The sequence below is a fragment of the Leucopleurus acutus genome (assembly GCF_964270905.1).
Source record: "Leucopleurus acutus genome assembly, chromosome: 18".
NCBI lineage: Eukaryota > Metazoa > Chordata > Mammalia > Artiodactyla > Delphinidae > Leucopleurus > Leucopleurus acutus.
Genome location: NC_139160.1, coordinates 35,584,512 through 35,599,680, shown reverse-complemented (window position 1 = coordinate 35,599,680; position 15,169 = coordinate 35,584,512). Strand labels below are relative to the sequence as shown.

General features: G+C 34.5%; 1 protein-coding gene across 2 annotated transcripts in view; it reads right to left on the bottom strand.

Moving 5' to 3' along the window:
* Positions 1-2,041: 2,041 nt before the first annotated feature.
* KLHL1 (kelch like family member 1) overlaps positions 2,042-15,169 on the bottom strand; it is a gene marked incomplete at both ends in the record, with an annotated part of 371,340 nt that continues 358,212 nt past the window's right edge. For both annotated transcript variants that reach the window (XM_082859184.1, XM_082859185.1), the window contains 2 exons: positions 2,042-2,101; positions 12,951-13,122. In XM_082859184.1, coding sequence (XP_082715310.1) covers positions 2,042-2,101; positions 12,951-13,122 — 232 coding nt within the window. The remainder of the gene's footprint in view (positions 2,102-12,950; positions 13,123-15,169) is intronic.

The following is a 15,169-nucleotide window of genomic DNA, read 5'->3' as shown; positions in this document are numbered from 1 at the left end:
GGGAAATTTTAGATTTCCTAATATTTCCTTGACATAAACTATCAATATTTTCCATGGATATTAATTTCAAATATTTTTCCACTACCCAGTAATAAAACTCAATTTCATGTTTTACATTGACTCAAAAAGAGGGATTTTCTGAGCTGTGACAGGGCGAGAGAGAGTCATGGACATATACACACTAACAAACGTAGTAAGGTAGATAGCTAGTTGGAAGCAGCCGCATGGCACAGGGAGATTGGCTTGGTGCTTTGTGACAGCCTGGAGGGGTGGGATAGGGAGGGTGGGAGGGAGGGAGACGCAAGAGGGAAGAGATATGGGAATATATGTATATGTATAACTGATTCACTTTGTTATAAAGCAGAAACTAACGCACCATTGTAAAGCAATTATACCCCAATAAAGATGTTAAAAAAAAAAAAAAAAAGAGGGATTTTCTTGACTTTTCTAGCCCCTGCATGATTATCAGCACTTTCATTATGGGATGGGCATTTTCTAAGCACTATTGTTAGCTGTCTCAAGTGAGTGACTATAAAAGAAAACAATAATTAAAGATCACATTTGCGGGCTTCCCTGGTGGCGCAGTGGTTGAGAGTCCGCCTGTCGATGCAGCGGACACGGGTTCGTGCCCCGGTCCGGGAAGATCCCACATGCCGCGGAGCGGCTCGGCCTGTGAGCCATGGCCGCTGAGCCTGCGCATCCGGAGCCTGTGCTCCGCAACAGGAGAGGCCACAACAGTGAGAGACCCACGTACCGAAAAAAAAAAAAAAAAAGATTGCATTTGCTGTCAGCATAGTATTTAGGAAGAAATAAACTTGTGTTTTGATGAAAATATATACTTCTTGATTTTTGAAAAGTCGAGCAATAAAACGACTATTTCTTGTCAATTTTTTACTCAGTTCTGAATTAAAATTTATTGAAAAAAATACACTGATAAAAGTAAATTTTCTATTATTTATTAATTATATTTAAAATTTACATGGACTATTAAGGACATTGTGTAATGTTTCTACTATATGCTTTAAACAATTACAAATATTGGCATAAAATAATGTGCATATCAATGTAACAAGTTTGAAAAGTGGGGAATGAGAATCTGAAGTCTGCCTTCCTTCTAACAATGATGATTAACACTCCAAATGAATGGATCATAGATTTCTCTCTCAAATTTCTAAGATTCTTTATGAACAAAATTCTAAAGGACTTCAACATGCAATGGAGATATATATATATATATATATATATATATATATATATATATAAAACATTCAGAATAACTAACTTCCATGCTTACACTGAACTCATCATAAGGCAAAAGCCTATAATTGTACTAATTCTTTGGCTCAGTGTGTTCAAAAAGCAAAGCAATGTGGTAAGCTTAATGAAAAAGATCCTTTGTGTTTTCCAGCTTCAAATTGCTTATACAGTTGCAATAAAATCCAACCATCCTCTCAGATTATATATGCAGCTCTGATTTGTTTTCTGAATGCAAGAGACAAGCATGAATCTGTTTCTCTAGTTCATAGTTTAGGAAAATTAGGAAGAAGCATGTTTGTTTTAATAAACATCATTCCACCTCCTGGTATGATCACATCTGAGTAGGAAAATAGTAAATTGATCAAATTCTGTCAGATGAAATATCATGTCTTCTACTCTTGGCAACCTCTTGGTATCTCCACAGATTATAAAACAATTGAATGAACTGTGGTCATGAAATTATCCATGTCACAAATCTCGGTTTCTCCTTTTAATTGCTCAAGAAAAACAAGCCTTTGGTAACTCTAGTTACTGTATGCTACAATACAAAACAAATTACCAATAACCATTCCTGAACTAATACATGACCAGATAGTGTTCCCAGAGCAGTTTGTTTTCTTGTTTCCCATAATTCTGTTTGATCTTTTATTTCTTTTGACATCAGTAGGTAAATCTACCAAAATCTTTGTTCTTGAAGAATTTTCATCTCAGGAAGTTCTCATTCTTGCCCTCTGATATAAAAATAACCACTCCAGCAATTAAAATACATCCAAATAAAAATAAGTCAAGGTTGCTTGATGACTACTACACAGGCACCTGCTCTCCCAATATTCAAGGAAGCCATCTGTTGAAAAAGATGAAACACAATTTAAGACAAATTTTACTGTCTTAAAATATACAAATTATAATGTATTTAAACCACTCATTCATATGCATGAAAATCATTAATAAATGTGCTTATCTTTTCCCAGTTTATCCACAAGTAGTACAATATAAATGGAAACAATGAAAATGACATTTACATAAAAGAATAATATGTATATTGAATTTTTTTAAACCTGCAATCATTTACAGAATTTTTAATGAAACTAGTAAATTCTTTAATGATTTTTAGTGAAATGAAGCTGTTTAAGAAAAGTTTCCAGCAAAGATTTATTCTAGAGCTTGCATGGACACATTTATGATGATATTTCATAGTGACAGCTTGGAGTATATTTTAGATGAAATAGCTATTTCACTATTGAAGTCATTGTGAAGTTATTTCCCAAGATTTTATGCTGAATTAAATGTATTATTCATTCATTCTAAACAGAGACATACAGTGATATAGCTTCAATATTTTGTTATTAATGGGCCATAATTACAATTGCTACAGGGTCTATTTTTTTAAAAGTCTACATTATGCTTGTCATTGAAATGAGAACTGAGATTTTTAAAATAATCCTGAATATGAAATTGGTTAGAAATATATTAAAACAATAATTTTTACAAAGTTTGTAATGAAAATTTATTCCATAGAGGTAAACTAAGATTTTAGTAGTTTGAACTTTTTCATATCAATGATTTTTATTACAGTTTTCTAAGAATAATTTATGCACATAAAAATATTAGGTAGATGAGAAATTACAGGATATTATTTCAAAGAGAAAGGAATAAAATGTAACAAATAAAATAGCTATGAGCAAGATAACCTCAGATCACATACATTATCTTATTGATTGAGAAAGGACATGGTCTCACTCTCTAAATATGAAAATTACCATCATTATCTAATTATCTGTTAGTTCTTTTAACTGTGCTTATTGTTACCTGCCATCCCCCTTGCAGGTTAAAAATAAAAACAGAAACAAAACCAAAACACCTTCCCATGTGACTTTTTTTTATTCCTTTCATTTAATATCCTATTTTTTAAAAAGCTAATATAACATCTCTTGTCTTTTTCATAGATATTTGCTCAAAATGAGTAGTTAAAAGGGGCATGTGATATATTGATAGCATATTGTGTGTTAAGAATAATTTTTATATATCACTGTCACCTTTATAATCCCATCATATGTTGTCTTCTCTGTATGACAGGCATGTGAATGGAGTGTCAAGAGACAATATGTAAATCTGGTAACATCAATGTCTACAATCTGAAATATTTCTGACTCCAAAATGCACATAGTTTCCATTGCCGCTCTTTTAGTTTCCAATGATTTTGAAACATTGTTTCACATCAGAGTCATCTAAGGGACTTTTACAAAGTATAAGTACTCAAGGCCCACCATTCAATAGGAATGGGATGAGTATTGGGTAGATGTATTTTTGAAGTTTCCCAAATACTCTCTGACATTCATTCAGTACTGAAAACTACTATGCATAGTTTCTAGGTGAAGTACAATGTACATACTTTCACTTTATGTCTGTATCTACATTTGCATCTATAATTCTATACATGCTTGTATGTGTGTGTAAAAATGAATGTCTGCTTTTTTCCCCTGAGTTTACTATTCCTCCTGTATTTCTTTTACCAGTGAATGCCACCACTTTCTACCCAGTTGCTCAAGACAGGAACCTAGAGCACATCCATGACCCTTAATTTTACCTCCCTCAACCTTGCAGGTAAATAACCATCAAGTCCTATAAGTATCTCTCCAACGAACTTAATTATACCCATTCGTACTGTCTTCAACCTAGTTCAGGTTACAGTTTCACCTTGAGTGTGAAGGGGAGCAGAATATGCCACTCTAGGGTATCCCACTTTGGCATATTGATTATTTTGAACTAAAGGTACTTGAGAGATGCCGGACACAGGAGGGACACTCTGACCCTCCTTTGATCCCTTAAAGTAGGAGATAAATCTCCCATGTGAAATGGTACCCTCATCTACCAGGAGGGTAGAGGCATATTGATCACCAGACATAGGGAATTTAGGGCCAAGAAGGCTGTGTAAACAAACCTTGTAACTTCACCAATTTCCTACCTCAGTCTCAAACCACTTTGTCTACTCAGTTCTTCATGAATTTATTGTTTCTTTGTCTAAAAAGTATCAAAGCTTCCTGCTTTGGTCACTTCTTTGAGTCTCATGTATTTATGGGGTTTCCATATGTACAAAATTAAATTTGTTTTTCTCCCGTTAATCTGTTTTATGTCAATTTAATTATTTCATTAGCTGAAGAAACAAGAAGGAAAGAAGGAAAAATTTTCCACCCCTACAGTGGATTAATAAAATATGTCCTAATAAATTTCTCACTCTGATCTTGCTTTCTCCTAATCGTTTTTCACTTCTCATCAAGTGCAATCATTTTAAAGCACAATTCTGATGACTTACTTTCCCTGTCTAAAATCCTTCATTAGCTCTCCTTTAGGTTTATGGTAAAGTCAAGATTCTATAACATGGTTTCTGGTCCTATATGATATAGACACAATTTATCTCTCCAAACTTACTGCTCACCGCTTTATTTATTGCCAAATGAAACACGCTATGTGTTCTTCTTCCTGCGGCTCTTTAAAAATTCTCTTCCTTAAACCAAACCACTCCTTATATTTTTATCTGTTTAACTATTACTCATTTTCTATGCTTCACTCTACATATCATTTTCTGAAAGATTTCTCTATCCAACACACTTAAGTTCTATCATAGTATTAAGTATACCCCTTACCCCAGCATTTATCATTCTATTTTAAACATTTGATATATTCTACAAAAATATATTTTAAATATTTGAGACCTCTTCCCCTTTTCCCCCTTGGTCCAGTTTTATCTTATTTAATACATATTTTAAACAATCTGTCCTGTTCTCTCTCCAGGGTTATACCTTTCAGCCTTAGTATGATAACCTAAAAAGGTTGGCATGAAACCAATTATTAAACAGCAACTGAAAATTTAAATATCTCACCAGGCTTCCCTGAAACTCATTCTAAGCATCTTATATATCTATTATATGCAAATAAACTAAATCCACACACAACAGAGTAAACTGAATTGCAAAAATAATTCACAATAAATTTATTTAAAAAACATTCACATATCTCTCACCCCATACAAGCAACTATGTCAGGTTTTGGAGATATGACAGTAAATGACACACTATCACTGTTTCTTTACAGCTGCAGGTCGATGCAGCAAGACAGCACTACAACATTGTGAAAGGGTGAAAGGGTGATTTTAGCCAGGCTAGGGGAAATGGAAGTAAATTTTTCTTTCTATGTCTTGAAGCACACATATTCTTTTTTCAAATCATATGCAAAAACACAAAATAACAATGCTAAATGACAAAGTCAAATTTATTTAAAACACAAACAAATACACACACCTGCAAGCATGCATGGGTTTGTTCTCTGTGTAACTATTAAGACATGAATCTGGCAAATACTCTCTAATCTATTTACATTATTTCCAATTCTAGCTAGCTTGGGAAATTTTCCAAACATACATTGTTATATATTTTAATATATTTGCTTATTCATTCTAATGCTTGGCCATTTTATGGTGCCAGTAGTAAATGAAATAACCAGATGATATTGTCCATTTATGGGGTATGTAAAGGGAAGGTGACAGGCATTATCCAGCAAATACCAGAACTTTCTCTAGTGGCCTGGAATTTCAAAGGGATTTTGTGTGGGTTTGCTGATGGTCCCTTGAGAGTCTTAAAAATACAAATAATGATAAGATACGGATGTAAAATCTTAAAGTAATTAAGAGCTTTAAAATTAATGTTTATTGTATTAAAATAAAGTTGTTATAAAACATTTTATATCTATATATATATTTTTTTTAATGCAGCAGGTTACTATTAGTCATCAATTTTACATACATCAGTGTATACATGTCAATTCCAATCGCCCAGTTCATCACACCACCATTCCCACCACCCCACAGCTTTCTCCCCTTGGTGTCCATACTTTTGTTCTCTACATCTGTGTCTCAACTTCTGCCCGGCAAACTGGTTCATCTGTTCCATTTTTGTAGGTTCCATATACACGCGTTAACATACGATATTTGTTTTCCTCTTTCTGACTTACTTCACTCTGTATGACAGTCATAGATCCATCCACGTCTCAACAAATGACCCAATTTTGTTCCTTTTTATGGTGGAGTAATATCACATTGTATATATGTACCACAACTTCTTTATCCATTCATCTGTTGATGGGCATTTAGTTTGCTTTCATGACTTGGCTATTGCAAATAGAGCTGCAATGAACATTGGGGTGCATGTGTCTTTTTGAATTATGGTGTTCTCTGGGTATATACCCAGTAGTGGGATTGCTGGATCATATGGTAATTCTATTTTTAGTATTTTAAGGAACGTCCATACTGTTCTCCATAGTGTCTGTATCAATTTACATTCCCACCAACAGTGTAAGAGGGTTCCCCTTTCTACACACCCTCTCCAGCATTTGCTGTTTGTAGATTTTCTGATAGTGCTCATTCTAACTGGTGTGAGGTAATACCTCATTGTAGTTTTGATTTGCATTTCTCTAATAATTAGTGATATTGAGCAGCTTTTCATGTGCTTCTTGGCCATCAGTATGTCTTCTTTGGAGAAATGTCTATTTAGGTCTTCTGACTATTTTTGGATTGGGTTGATTGTTTCTTTAATATTGACCTGCATGAGCTGTTTAGATATTTTGGAGATTAATCCTTTGTCCGTTGATTCATTTGCAAATATTTTCTCCCATTCTAAGGGTTGTCTCTTCATCTTGGTTATGGTTTCCTTTGCTGTGCAAAAGCTTAGAAGTTTCATTAGGTCCCATTTGTTTATTTTTGTTTTTATTTCCAATACTCAAGGAGGTGGATCAAAAAAGATCTTGCTGTGATTTATGTCAAAGAGTGTTCTTCCTATGCTTTCCTCTAAGAGTTTTATAGTGTCTGGTCTTACTTTAGGTCTCTAATCCATTTTCAGTTTATTTTTGAGTATGGTGTTAGGGAGTGTTTTAATTTCATTTTTTTACATGTAGCAGTCCAGTTTCTCCAAAACCACATATTGAAGAGGCTGTCTTTTCTCCATTGTATATTCTTGCCTCCTGTGTCAGGGATTAGTTGACCATAGGTGTGTGGGTTTATCTCTGGGCTTTCTATCTTGTTCCATTGATCAATATTTCTGTTTTTGTGCCAGTACCATACTGTCTTGATTACTGTAGCTTTGTAGTATAGTCTGAAGTCAGGGAGTCTGATTCTTCCTGCTCCGTTTTTTTTTCCCTCAAGACTGCTTTGGCTATTCGGGATTTTTTGTGTCTCCATACAAATTTTAAGATTTTTTGTTCTAGTTCCACAAAAAATGACATTGGTAATTTGATAGGGATTGCATTGAATCTGTAGATTGCTTTGGGTAGTATAGTCATTTTCACAATATTGATTCTTCCAATCCAAGAATGTGGTATATCTCTCCATCTGTTGGTATCATCTTTAATTTCTTTCTTCAGTGTCTTATAGTTTTCTGCATAGAGGTCTTTTGTCTCCCTAGGTAGGTTTATTCCTAGGTATTTTATTCTTTTTGTTGCAATGGTAAATGGGAGTGTTTCCTTAATTTCTCTTTTAGATTTTTCATCATTAGTGTATAGGAATGCAAGAGATCTGTGCATTAAGTTTCTATCCTGCAACTCTACCAAATTCATTGATTAGCTCTAATAGTTTTCTGGTGCCATTTTTAGCATTCTCTATGTATAGTATTATGTCATCTGAAAACAGTGACAGTTTTACTTCTTCTTTTCCAATTTATATTCCTTTTATTTCTTTTTCTTCTCTGATTGCCATGGCTAGGACTTCCAAAATTATGTTGAATAATAATGGTGAGAGTGGACATCCTTGTCTTGTTCCTGATCTTAGAGGAAATGCTTTCACTTTTTCACCATTGAGAATGATGTTTGCTGTGGGTTTGTCGTATGTGGCCTTTATTATGTTGAGGTAGGTTCCCTCTATGCCCGTTTTCTGGAGAGTTTTTATCATAAATGGGTGTTGAATTTTGTCAAAAGCATATTCTGCATCTATTGAGATGATCATATGGTTTTTATTCTTCAATTTGTTAATATGGTGTATCACATTAATTGATTTGCATATAATGAAGAATCCTTGGATTCCTGGGATAAATCACACTTGATCATGGTATATGATCCTTTAATGTGCTGTTGGAGTCTGTTTGCTAGTATTTGGTTGAGGATTTTTGCATCTATATTCATCAGTGATATTGGTCTGTAATTTTCTTTTTTTTTAGTATCTTTGTCTGGTTTTGTTTTCAGGGTGATGGTGGCCTGATAGAATGAGTTTGGTGGTGTTCCTTCCCCTGCAATTTTTTGGTAGAGTTTGAGAATGTGGGTGTTAGCTCTTCTCTAAATGTTTGATACAATTCACCTGTGAAGCCATCTGGTCCTGGACTTTTGTTTGTTGGAAGATTTTTAATCACAGCTTCAATTTCATTACTTGTGATTGGTATGTTCATATTTTCTATTTCTTCCTGGTTCAGTCTTGGAAAGTTATACCTTTCTACGAACGTGTCCATTTCTTCCATGTTGTCCATTTTATTGGCATAGAGTTTCTTGTAGTAGTCTTTTAGGATGCTTTGCATTTCTGCAGTGTCCATTGTAACTTCTCCTTTTTCATTTCTAATTTTATTGATTTGAGTCCTATCCCTCTTTTTCTTGATGAGTCTGGCTAAAGGTTTATCAATTTTGTTTATCTTCTCAAAGAACCAGCTTTTAGTTTTATTGATGTTTGCTACTGTTTTGTTAATTTCTATCTCATTTATTTCTGCTCTGATCTTTATGATTTATTTCCTTCTGCTTCTGGGTTTTGTTTGTTCTTCTTTCTCTAGTTTCTTTAGGTGTAAGGTTAAATTGTTTATTTGAGATTTTTCTTGTTTCTTGAGGTAGGCTTGTATAGCTATAAACTTCCCTCTTAGAACTGCTTTTGCTGCATCCCATAGGTTATGGATCATTGTGTTTTCATTGTCATTTGTCTCTAGGTGTTTCTTTATTTCCTCTTTGATTTCTTCAGTGATCTCTTGGTTACTTAGTAAGATATTGTTTAGCTTCCATGTGTTTGTGTTTTTTACATTTTTTTCCCCTGTAATTTATTTCTAATCTCATAGCGTTGTGGTCAGAAAAGATGCTTGATATGATTTCAATTTTCTTAAATTTACTGAGGCTTGATTTGTGACCCAAGGTGTGATCTATCCTGGAGAATCTTCCGTGCACACTTGAGAAGAAAGTGTAATCTGCTGTTTTTGGATGGAATGTCCTATAAATATCAGTTAAATCTACGTGGTCTATTGTGTCATTTAAAGCTTCTGTTTCTTATTTATTTTCATTTTGGGTGATCTGTCCATTGGTGTAAGTGAGGTGTTAAAGTCCCCCACTATGATTGTGTTACTGTTGATTTCCTCTTTTATTGCTGTTATCAGTTGCCTTGTGTATTGGGGTGCTCCTATGTTGGGTGCATATATATTTATAATTGTTGTATCTTCTTCTTGGATCAATCCCTTGATCATTATGTAGTGTCCTTCCTTGTCTCTTGTAACATTCTTTATTTTAAAGTCTATTTTATCTGCTATGAGTATTCCTACTCCAGCTTTCTTTTGATTTCCATTTGCATGGAATATCTTTTTCCATCCCCTCACTTTCAGTCTGTATGTGTCATTAGGTCTGAAGTGGGTCTCTTGTAGGCAGCATCTGTATGGGTCTTGTTTTTGTATCCATTCAGCAAGCCTGTGTCTTTTGGTTGGAGCATTTAATCCATTCACATTTAAGGTAATTATCATTATGTATGTTCCTATGACCATTTTCTTAATTGTTTTGGGTTTGTTTCTCTAGGTCCTTTTCTTCTCTTTTGTTTCGCACTTAGAGAAGTTCCTTTAGTATTTGCTGTAGAGCTGGTTTGGTGGTGCTGAATTTTCTTAGCTTTTGCTTGTCTGTAAAGCTTTTGATTTCTCCATCTAATCTGAATGAGATCCTTGCCCAGTAGAGTAATCTTGGTTGTAGGTTTTTCCCGTTCACCACTTTAAGTATATCGTGCCACTCCCTTCTTGTAGAGTTTCCATTGAGAAATCAGCTGTTAACCTTATGGGAGTTCCCTTGTATGTTATTTGTCATTTTTCACTTGCTGCTTTCAATAATTTTTCTTTTTCTTTAATTTTTGCCAATTTGATTACTATGTGTTTTGGTGTGTTTCTCCTTGGGTTTATCCTGCCTGGGACTCACTGCCCTTCCTGGACTTGGGTGGCTATTTCCTTTCCCATGTTAGGGAAGTTTTCAACTGTAGTCTCTTCAAATATTTTCTCGGTCCTTTCTCTCTCTCTTCTCCTTCTGGGACCCCTATAATGCAAACGTTGTTGTGTTTAATGTTGTCCCAGAGGTCTCTTAGTCTGTCTTCATTTCTTTTCATTCTTTTTTCTTCATTCTGATCCACAGCAGTGAATTCACCATTCTGTCTTCCAGGTCACTTATCTGTTCTTCTGCCTCAGTTATTCTGCTATTGATTCCTCCTTGTGTAGTTTTCATTTCAGTTATTGTATTGTTCATCTCTGTTTGTTTGTTCTTTAATTCTTCTAGGTCTTTTTTAAACATTCCTTACATCTTCTCCATCTTTGCATCCATTGTTTTTCCGAGGTCCTGGATCATCTTCACTATCATTATTCTGAATTCTTTTTCTGGAAGGTTGCCTATCTCCACTTCATTTAGTTGTTTTTCTGACATTTTATCTTGTTCCTTCATCTGGTACATACCCCTCCGCCTTTTCATCTTTTCTATGTTTCTGTGAATGTGATTTTTGGTCCACAGGCTGCAGAATTGTATTTCTTCTTGCTTCCGCTGTCTGCCTTCTGGTGGGTGAACATTATAAAACATTTTAAACACCACTTTGCTCTTTGTAAGATACTTTATGATCCAAAAGAGTGTAATAAAATACAGATGAGGGAAAATGGCCTTTAGGACGCTTTTACCCATTACTACTACATTCATTATTTTACTTTCAATTTTAGAGGAATTATAAGCATAATGGCTCATTTCTATAAATATGTAATGAAGATATTATATCATTTATATGCCCATAAACTTCCTTTATTTAATGTTCATTTGTAAAAGTAGCACATTTAAAATATATACCACTGAACTGGTACATTTCCTTAGCAAGTCAACAGCCATAGCAGTGCTCCTTTTGTAAACACTAGGGACCTAGGAAGGTAAGGAATTAAAATATATCTTCTAAAATCTCAGTGCAATAATTATAGCTTATTTTATATTTGCTGCTCTCTGGATAAGGAATGCTTCTTTCTCACAATTAAAGTAAAACATAGAATATCACAGGACCTAGTTCTCCAAATTCTTGCTGTTTGTTCCTCTATTCCACCTTTTTTCTTCCTTCTTAGCCAAATGCCTCTTCATTGGAATCAAAGGATTTTCCCTTGGGGAAGAGTAAGTTTCATAAGGCAGATACCTTAGTCTGATCATGTGGAGTCTGGTTTTGTACTTCAAAGTCAGCCTATTTAATATTGTAGTTGAACACATATCACCAAAACTGGCACAATCAAGGAAGTTATGTATCTTTAAAAGTAAACATTTTTTTTCCAAGAAATTTACTTCAATCAAATTTTAGTTAATTTCTATGACCAAAAATAAAGCCTTCTATACATTAAGGAATAAGAGGAGATGAGGTTATTATCCTGCTTCAACTAAGTAAGACTTTGGAATTTAACTGCATCCATTGATGGAAAATTGTTCTGTTTGTTTGTTTAAATTGTTTCTCATTTTTAAGTTTCTGATAAAGGAGTGAAATAAGAAATATTGAAAGATTTGGCAAAGAAAGAAAGAAAGGAGAAATTGAATATAACGACAAAAGTCTGAAAATATACCCATTCTCTTCATTACAAGCAAGGCTATAGTAATGGTACAGCATAAGTTATTTTCCACCATAATTAAGTTGTCCTCCTCTCATCTTTCCCCACCACTCACACACACCTCAACACAAATAGTCCAGATCTTCGACCAGATTGGGAGCTTCTCTGAGCATGATCCTAAATCTCTAACTACAGTGTATGTTTAAAGGCTAACCTAAGATCAGCCAATTATTTCACTCCATCTTCTTGGCCAAAGTGTTTGTCCAGGAATGAGTGCTTTGTACGACAGACCATTCAGAACTCTTTGCTGTTTGTTTTTGGGTTTCTTTTGAAAAAAGAATTCTTTTATTTTCTGATTATGGCTGTGAGGATTCCCACTTGGAGTTTCCAGCAGCACCACCCCATGGAAAATTCTCTCTGCAGTGAGTAACAATCAACCTAACAAAGATAGTCAAGCAAAAACGGGAGGCAGAAAGTTGATTTCTGCAGGTTTCCATTCTCTTATTTTTGTTATCTCTAAAACCAAATATTTTAAAGATGAGTTTTTGTGAACCAATATATTCCACTTTCATTTTTTGCTTCAGCTAATTAAAATTCAGTTCCTGTCTCTTGTTATAACATAATAAAGTGGAAATCTCACTGAAGCATGAATGTAACTTTCTAATATAAATTTTATTGAAGTATAGAATACACAAGAGAAAAGTACACAAAAACATATGATTTAATAAACTTTTTACAAAATGAAAATAGACAAAATCAATCATTTTGAGTTCAGAGTAATTTGACTAGACACATTGCTGTATGTACCCCTCTCCTCCAAAGGAAGTAAGTGAAATAAGTTCTTATATGCGAAGTAACTTATGCTGGCAACAATCTTACCTGGGTCCATTCATTAGTTTGTGGATCGTAGGATTCCATAGTGTTGAGGTAAGTCTGCCCATCATAGCCACCAACAGCGTATAGTCTGTCACCAAGGAGACAGACACCAACAGCATCTCTGGGCATACTCAAAGGAGCCACCATGGTCCATGTATCTGTTTTAGGATCATATCTAAAATGTAAGGATAAAGGACATAACATATTCTAGTCACATTGAACTTTTACTGTATTAATGATGCCCTTTCAAAACAAGCCATGGAAAAGAAAACTTAACTTTTTTTCCTAAAAACTCAATATTTAAGCAGGTTTTCAGGAACCAATATCCATAATGTCTGGCTTTCTATAGCTTAAGGTATTTTAAAAACATACCTAGACTCTTAATTGGATGGATGCTGAGTCATCTTACAAAAATGAATATCATGATTTCTTTCCACAAGGAAGTCAGATATGTAAATAACTATTGTTCCACAGTAGAATGAGGTTCTTTAAAACAGGTACAAGAAAGTGTTATGGTCATGAAACAGAAGTAATGGTTAAAAATCTGGGACAATTATGAAATACTTCACATTTGAAGTCTCCTTTAAATGAGATCTGGAAATCTATCCTGAATTTGCTAGAAAGAAAGAGATATTTTTACAAAGGAACACAAGTGTTAATAAAACTGCATGGCCAGCTTTGCGGAAAGTAGGTGTGCAGTGTGACCAGGTTCAAGCGTATGAGAAGAAGCAGTGCTTAAAAAGGTGGTTTTTGGGCTTCCCTGGGGGTGGAGTGGTTGAGAGTCCACCTGCCGATGCAAGGGACATGGGTTCGTGCCCCGGTCTGGGAAGATCCCACATGCCGCGGAGCGGCTGGGCCCGTGAGCCATGGCCGCTGAGCCTGCGTGTCCGTAGGCTGTGCTCTGCAACGGGAGAGGCCACAGCAGTGAGAGGCCCGTGTACCGCAAAAAAAGAAAAGGTGGTTTTTGATCAGCTCATGAATTGCTTGATTCCCAGAGTAAGAAAGTATTTTGTGCTTACTCAATAGGAAAATAGGGAACCACTGAAACTTGAGGAAATAGGTACAACATGAACAGAGCTATCTTTTAGTGATTATTACTCAGGATTCACTGGAAGGGAGAGATTGGTAAATCAAGAGATTGAAGCAGAGGGTCCAAGTATCATTATTGAATTTTAACCAAAAATAATTAAATTTCCAGAAAGTCTGATTACCGTACATTACATACAGATATTTTATGTGTTGGATGGTAAGACACCAAAGAATTCCTTGGTGAGTGTGCTTTACTTCAGCTAAGAAGGAATGATTAAGCCACCTCTTTGCCTTTAACCTACAACTGCAGGTTCAGATACGAAAACATCTAGTAAGAGCCCAGTAGAGGAAATATAAAAGAAGACTAGATGACAGCAAATTTATTCCTAGTTTGTTTTTCTACTCCAATCTTGTTATGAAATTTTAATGAAAAAAAAAAAAACAAACACAAACAAGCCAAAAAACCCACATACAGTTTATTGACAATAAAGAAGGTTGTTACAAAAAAAATGACTGGAAGGGCCCCAAGGATCTGGAATTTATATTTTGGAGAGAATATTTCTCCCAGGACATTACATGCATTTACACACCATGTCTGGAGGAGTTGTGACAGTCAAGATGATATATGTGAGATGAGAGATTGGTTGAATGCCTGAAAATCAGGACCACCTTAAAGCACAGGCTGTCAGGCAAATAAAAAAGTAATTTTATATGCTATAGTTAATAAGTGTAAAACATCACAAATAGATACAGGCACACATAGACACAAATGCAAATATGCAATCTATGCTATCAAATCTTTAAGATATTTAAACTTCTACAATGAATATTTTGAAATGTATAAACATAAAAACAGAGGACAAAAAAAAGGAAAGATGAGAAAAGAAAAGACACCACAAGGAATCATATTGTACAATCCACAAAGTGGAACATTTTATAACATACCTGACTGAAGTTTTCAGGTAAGAAAAGCCCAGTAATAAAATGAATTACTAAGAAGAAGTAGCTGTTCTAAATTAAATGTGACTTTAAAATGTAACAAAATAAAGTGAATGAAACCTACTTGGATCCCAATTTATAAACCAACTATTAAAAGATGTTTAAGGCATTTTGGAAATTTTAATTCTGGGTATCAGATTAAAATAAGAGATTTTTAAAATTTTTATTACTTGTGATTATGCTAAAAATGTAAA